The sequence below is a fragment of the Bufo gargarizans genome, chromosome 6 (assembly GCF_014858855.1).
Source record: "Bufo gargarizans isolate SCDJY-AF-19 chromosome 6, ASM1485885v1, whole genome shotgun sequence".
Taxonomy (NCBI): Eukaryota; Metazoa; Chordata; class Amphibia; order Anura; family Bufonidae; genus Bufo; species Bufo gargarizans.
In genome coordinates this window covers 351,945,967-351,953,550 of record NC_058085.1, presented here as the reverse complement: position 1 = coordinate 351,953,550, position 7,584 = coordinate 351,945,967, and the positions used below count along the sequence as shown (strand labels likewise).

The window sequence follows — 7,584 nt, the reverse complement described above, 5'->3', positions numbered from 1 at the left end:
CAAGGCAGGAACTGATCATATACAACAGACACACAATACTTTCTCACCCTTTCCTATGCTAAAACCTGTATTTTTATCCAGCAATTCAATCTATCTAATAAAATATAGCGTTCCAATCCCTAACACTGACCCTGTAAGACCATAAAATATCTTCGATGACTAATTGATGTGTCTGTGACAGAATTGTCCCTGCACATAAATAGCTGGGCTCAGAATGGCATCTCTGAAGGAACCTAACATAATATCTGAAATACAAGTTTAGAACATCCCTCCTGATTGGGCTATCAGTCTGACTGCAAGGCATCATGGCAAGCTGGCCGGCCAGGGTCTCGTTCATGCAATCCATTATATTCCCTGCCCTGTTTTCATCACCAGTCTACAGAATTTGAAATGTAAAACTATAGGCACTGTTTTGCGTGAAATAATTGCAGTCTGGTGGTTGGTACCATTCAGTTAATTAGGCTTACTTCAAATAAACTGAAAACATCAATTCTGTACTCTTCTTCCATAGTAGTATTCTCAGGGCACTGGCGTACTTCAGGGTCCCTTAATAGATATGCGTATTGATTGTATTGAATAGCATTCCTCAATGTTTCAGTCTGCAAGGAAGACCAGAAGCAAAAGTGATTTATGGTGTATTCATTCAAATTGCAATCTAGCAGCCATTACATTTAAATCAAGGCTAAACTAAATATACTGTATCATAAAACGGACCCACTTTATACCTTGGTTCTCATCAAATGCTTGCATTCTACATGTCCCAGATGTGCAATGAATACTAGGAAAAGCAACCACTTCTACACATTTTGGCATTTCTGAGATGGCTGCAGTAGTTGTCCAGAGCACACCAGTTGTTTGCCGTTATTGGCTACCAATCACTGATGTCATTTTGCCCACCCAGCCTAATTCCCATCCTTTGGGTATAGGATCTCTGTTATCTTACAATTTCTTTACCTTGCATTTAGGTCCCAGGCAGAGAACTTGTAATTCAGACATTTTACAGCAGTATTTCCTAACCTTAGTCTCTGCAACAGTTTGCAGTACCTCAGTACAGGGGTCTTCTGCAAATGGTTTGTAATGTAATTTTATTTAATGTTATGTAATGTCTATGTACACCCAGCATTGCCTGGTATGTGGTTGGTAGGGACAGGGTAACTACCTTGTTCCTTCCCTCTTGGCAGGAGTGAGGTCGTATGACTTTCCGTCTGGGGGAAAAACTAGTGTTTGAGACAGAATGAGGAGGAAGGGAGCAAGTTCATATGCTCCTGCTCCTAAGATCTCAGACTCCGGAGTCTAACATCTCTGTGAGAATTGCTACTTCTGCTACAGAAAGAGCAAGAGGATGAAAGAAAAGAACTTGGAATCTGCATGGCTAAAGCATAAGAGTCAGCAAGGTAACCTGCATATTCAGCTAATAAAGACTTTGCTGCTTGTGGGGGACTACAGTTAAGACACCCATCACACTTAATCATGTCCTGGTCAGACATGTTTCCAAAGACCTGTATCCCAAAGTGAACACTATATAGACAATTGCTAGAATACAGTTGCTAGCAAAAATATTCTAGAGAAAGAGACTTTGGCAAGATACTATACTAAGAGTGCCATTAATTTGCCTTTGTGCCATCTTCTATACATCGCCATATGGGAAAAGGATTTGCACTGTGTACCAATTATTGGTGGATGTACTCCTCCCATTTTGCACTCAAGTAAAAAGAGACATTTATTCTTCTATGTACCTCTGGCCTGGTTATCTAAGTCATACCACACCATACACTGGCCATTATACTAATACACCTCATGCAACCAACAAGATCAAGGGCATCCCAAACTACCATGAGGCAGGAGCCCCAACTACAGGGAGTACTCAGAGAGAAGTAAGGGTACACACCTCTCTCACAGCACCTGCTCTATGGCACATCCTATAGTTAGAGCCCCTCCCATCCTCCCCTCCAGCATATCAACAGATTGTTGCACTACAACATCCAGCAGTGCAGCACCCATAGGGTTCTGCCAGGTTATAAGACATAAAGTAGCACTGTTGGGTAAATAACACCTTGCTACTAAATAGAAAAGAGTTCTTAGGAAAACTTTACCATATGAAATCATTCCAACTTACCACTTCTGTAACTAGTGAACTGTCATCATGAGGTTTTTCCAGCAAGTATCCTTTATCTACAGAACGCACGGAGCACAAGGATCCAGCAACTGCGGTAACTTCCAGATTCACATGTTCCCCAGGTCGGACTTGTTCTTCAGAGAAGCTAAGTTTTACCTGTTCATATAAATGATGGAGATGTTATTTTATTCCATTCCATAGATTTTTTGAATAAGTAAAAAGCATCCGTGAGCATAATCAACCCTATTAAATCAGGCATAATGCCTTGTAGGTTTTCATATGCTGATTAAAACAATACCTTTCTATTTTTATTATGTTGAACTGCTGCAGAGATATCAAAGTTTTTATTTATTTTGAGCACCAAGGGGCTGGATGGAGCCCTTGGAACACTGCTTTTGAAATGCCCCTGCATAGTGATGAATGGAGAGGTGGCCTTGCATGTGTGGGGTGCTTTCCATTTACCACTATGGGACTTCCGACAAATAGCCAAGCTCATTCACTCAGCTATTTTCGGAACTCTCGTTCTGTATAGGAGTGGGTCCCAGAAGTGAGACTCTTCCCAGCCTGACAATGATGGCATATCTTCGTGATATAGAGAACTAATAAAAGCATGGCTGCACAACATTTCACATGCAAACAATAGAACTGAGAACTAGGGGTCATTAGAGAAATGGGGGTCATTCAAAATTAATGTGGTATTATACCTACTAGAAATGAAAAAATAGAAGCTCTTTGCTCACATTTTTGATCAAACATGTGTCGGGCCCATCTACCAGGCATCAAGGTGGCTTCGGCAAAGAGCTTCTATTTTTTCATTTCTAGTAGGTATAATACCACATTAATTTTGAATGACCCCCATTTCTCTGTTCTATTGTTTGCATGTGAAATGTTGTGCAGCCATGCTTTTATTAGTTCTCTATATGCTTGCTTGATGGATATGCACTTGTGACCATGATTGTGTTAGTCAAAATTTTCTAGTAATATCTTTGTGCGTGATATGCCATCAATGTCATAGATAGAATGCCTTTAATGGGGTTTGCCTTTCGCAAGTAATCTGTATTTTTTGTTGTTACTAGTATGTATGACTTTTTGCTCACTGTTTATTCAAATACATTTTTTTGGACTACCATTAGAGTTGAGCGAACACCTGGATGTTCGGGTTCGAGAAGTTCGGCCGAACATCCCGGAAATGTTCGGGTTCGGGATCCGAACCCGATCCGAACTTCGTCCCGAACCCGAACCCCATTGAAGTCAATGGGGACCCGAACTTTTCGGCACTAAAAAGGCTGTAAAACAGCCCAGGAAAGAGCTAGAGGGCTGCAAAAGGCAGCAACATGTAGGTAAATCCCCTGCAAACAAATGTGGATAGGGAAATGAATTAAAATAAAAATTAAATAAATAAAAATTAACCAAAATCAATTGGAGAGAGGTTCCATAGCAGAGAATCTGGCTTCCCGTCACCCACCACTGGAACAATTCTAGTAAGAAGCAGGGCGGCAATACCAGAGGGTTAGACGGATCGTTAGTGATAGGGATATGTGTCAAACAAGATTAGACGATATGACCAATAAATTTAGAGAGCGAGGCTACCCCCCTGATCTATTGAAAATACAGCGTAATAAAGCTGAGATTACACCACCAGATAGAACTAAGAAAGAAACAAGGATCCCCTTAGTGATTAAATACCATCCCTGGTCCCAGCGCCTTAGGACTATTGTTAATCAACATTGGCACATATTATCTAAGTCCTATCCACGGATAGGAGAGTTCCAGAGGCCACCCATGATATGCTATAAACGGGCAGAAAATATTAGGGATAAAATAGTCCGGGCGGATGTGGGAAGTAATAAAATAGAAAGAGGACAGAGTACTTTATCTACACCTAGACGGGGCACTTTTCCTTGTTTAAACTGTGTCAATTGTTCCAGCGTTATAAAGGGTTCATGTTTCTCCCACCCTCACTCAGGTGAAAATATTCCAATAAGGGGCACGTTCACTTGTGATAGTAGATTTGTGGTTTACATTCTTAAATGTCCATGTGGATTACTATATGTGGGGGAAACCTCAATGAGAATGAAGGACAGACTAAGTAAACACAAATCTACTATCCGTAAAACAGAATTTATTACTCCCAATACCCCTTCATTTTTATGATAAAAAACACAACATCTCGCAGTTGAGGTATCAGATTATTGAAGGTGTATCATTACCCCGTCGAGGGGGTGACAGAAATAAATTGTTATTGAAAAGGGAGGCTTACTGGATCCATCGTCTTCAGACAATGGAGCCCAGGGGCCTCAATCGTGAGTACAATGTGTCCTGCTTCCTATAAGGCATTCGGCCTTATGCAATCTGATAAATATATTTCTTTTTTTCTTCAGCGTGATTAATCACTGCAAGAATGGACTATGTGACTGAAAATCTTCGCCAGTATAGAGTGGATATGTTTTTTGCGAATTTTCAATTGCGAATTTTCAGTTGCGAATTTTTAGTTGCGAATTTTCAATTGCGAATTTTCAATTGCGAATTTTCAATTTTCAATTGCGAATTTTCAGTTGCGAATTTTCAATTGCGAATTTTTCAATGCGAATTTTTCATTGCGATTATTTGATATGCAAATTTTATTTAATGAGGGAGGCGAAGCTTCTTTGATGATGTCAGTTCCTTTGTGTTTCATTTATGTATAAATAGCTGGAGTGTAAGATGTTTTATGCAGTCTGATGAAAGCACATCTGTGCTGAAACGCGTCACTATGCCATTTTGAATATGTGACTGAATAAATCTACATTGTGATCTACATCAGCGAAGTGCCGGTCCTTTCCTTTGAAACCACCACTGGAACAGTCCATTCTCAGATATTTAGGCCCCGGCACCCAGGCAGAGGAGAGAGGTCCCGTAACAGAGAATCTGTCTTCATGTCAGCAGAGAATTAGTCTGCATATCATAGCAGAGAATGAGGCTTCACGTCAGCCACCACTGCAACAGTCCATTGGCATATATTTAGGCCCAGCACCCAGGCAGAGGAGGGAGGTCCCGTAACAGAGAATCTGTCTTCATGTCAGCAGAGAATTAGTCTGCATGTCATAGCAGAGAATGAGGCTTCACGTCAGCCACCACTGCAACAGTCCATTGGCATATATTTAGGCCCAGCACACACACAGGCAGAGGAGAGAGGTCCCGTAACAGAGAATCTGGCTTCATGTCAGCAGAGAATCAGTCTGCATGTCATAGCAGAGAATGAGGCTTCACGTCAGCCACCACTGCAACAGTCCATTGGCATATATTTAGGCCCAGCACACACACAGGCAGAGGAGAGAGGTCCCGTAACAGAGGATCTGGCTTCATGTCAGCAGAGAATCAGTCTGCATGTCATAGCAGAGAATCAGGCTTCACGTCAGCCACCACTGCAACAGTCCATTGTCATAAATTTAGGCCCAGCACCCAGGCAGAGGAGAGAGGTCCCGTAACAGACAATCTGGCTTCATGTCAGCAGAGAATCAGTCTGCATGTCATAGCAGAGAATGAGGCTTCACGTCAGCCACCACTGCAACAGTCCATTGGCATATATTTAGGCCCAGCACACACACAGGCAGAGGAGAGAGGTCCCGTAACAGAGAATCTGGCTTCATGTCAGCAGAGAATCAGTCTGCATGTCATAGCAGAGAATGAGGCTTCACGTCAGCCACCACTGCAACAGTCCATTGGCATATATTTAGGCCCAGCACACACACAGGCAGAGGAGAGAGGTCCCGTAACAGACAATCTGGCTTCATGTCAGCAGAGAATCAGTCTGCATGTCATAGCAGAGAATGAGGCTTCACGTCACCCACCACTGCAACAGTCCATTGGCATATATTTAGGCCTAGCACACAGGCAGAGCAGAGAGGTCCCGTAACAGACAATCTGGCTTCATGACAGCAGAGAATCAGTCTGCATGTCATAGCAGAGAATGAGGCTTCACGTCACCCACCACTGCAACAGTCCATTGGCATATATTTAGGCCTAGCACACAGGCAGAGCAGAGAGGTCCCGTAACAGACGATCTGGCTTCATGTCAGCAGAGAATCAGTCTGCATGTCATAGCAGAGAATGAGGCTTCACGTCAGCCACCACTGCAACAGTCCATTGGCATATATTTAGGCCTAGCACACAGGCAGAGGAGAGAGGTCCCGTAACAGAGGATCTGGCTTCATGTCAGCAGAGAATTAGTCTGCATGTCATAGCAGAGAATGAGGCTTCACGTCAGCCACCACTGCAACAGTCCATTGGCATATATTTAGGCCCAGCACCCAGGCAGAGGAGGGAGGTCCCGTAACAGAGAATCTGTCTTCATGTCAGCAGAGAATTAGTCTGCATGTCATAGCAGAGAATCAGTCTGCATGTCATAGCAGAGAATGAGGCTTCACGTCAGCCACCACTGCAACAGTCCATTGGCATATATTTAGGCCCAGCACACACACAGGCAGAGGAGAGAGGTCCCGTAACAGAGAATCTGGCTTCATGTCAGCAGAGAATCAGTCTGCATGTCATAGCAGAGAATGAGGCTTCACGTCAGCCACCACTGCAACAGTCCATTGGCATATATTTAGGCCCAGCAAACACACAGGCAGAGGAGAGAGGTCCCGTAACAGAGGATCTGGCTTCATGTCAGCAGAGAATCAGTCTGCATGTCATAGCAGAGAATCAGGCTTCACGTCAGCCACCACTGCAACAGTCCATTGTCATAAATTTAGGCCCAGCACCCAGGCAGAGGAGAGAGGTCCCGTAACAGACAATCTGGCTTCATGTCAGCAGAGAATTAGTCTGCATGTCATAGCAGAGAATGAGGCTTCACGTCAGCCACCACTGCAACAGTCCATTGGCATATATTTAGGCCTAGCACACAGGCAGAGGAGAGAGGTCCCGTAACAGACAATCTGGCTTCATGTCAGCAGAGAATCAGTCTGCATGTCATAGCAGAGAATGAGGCTTCACGTCACCCACCACTGCAACAGTCCATTGGCATATATTTAGGCCTAGCACACAGGCAGAGGAGAGGTTCATTCAACTTTGGGTAGCCTCGCAATATAATGGTAAAATGAAAATAAAAATAGGATTGAATGAGGAAGTGCCCTGGAGTCCAATAATATATGGTTATGGGGAGGTAGTTAATGTCTAATCTGGACAAGGGACGGACAGGTCCTGTGGGATCCATGCCTGGTTCATTTTTATGAACGTCAGCTTGTCCACATTGGCTGTAGACAGGCGGCTGCGTTTGTCTGTAATGACGCCCCCTGCCGTGCTGAATACACGTTCAGACAAAACGCTGGCTGCCGGGCAGGCCAGCACCTTGAAGGCATAAAAGGCTAGCTCTGGCCACGTGGACAATTTAGAGACCCAGAAGTTGAATGGGGCCGAACCATCAGTCAGTACGTGGAGGGGTGTGCACACGTACTGTTCCACCATGTTAGTGAAATGTTGCCTCCTGC

The 7,584-nt window shown here is 43.7% G+C and overlaps 1 protein-coding gene across 1 annotated transcript in view; it reads right to left on the bottom strand.

Moving 5' to 3' along the window:
• The window catches only part of LOC122940242 (alpha-2-macroglobulin-like), a 140,867-nt gene that overhangs the window by 64,926 nt on the left and 68,357 nt on the right, over nucleotides 1-7,584 (bottom strand). Inside the window, exons 15-16 of the mRNA XM_044296776.1 lie at nucleotides 2,117-2,272; nucleotides 468-599 (exon numbers count right to left, since the gene is read on the bottom strand). Of these exons, the coding sequence (XP_044152711.1) occupies nucleotides 468-599; nucleotides 2,117-2,272 (288 nt within the window). The remainder of the gene's footprint in view (nucleotides 1-467; nucleotides 600-2,116; nucleotides 2,273-7,584) is intronic.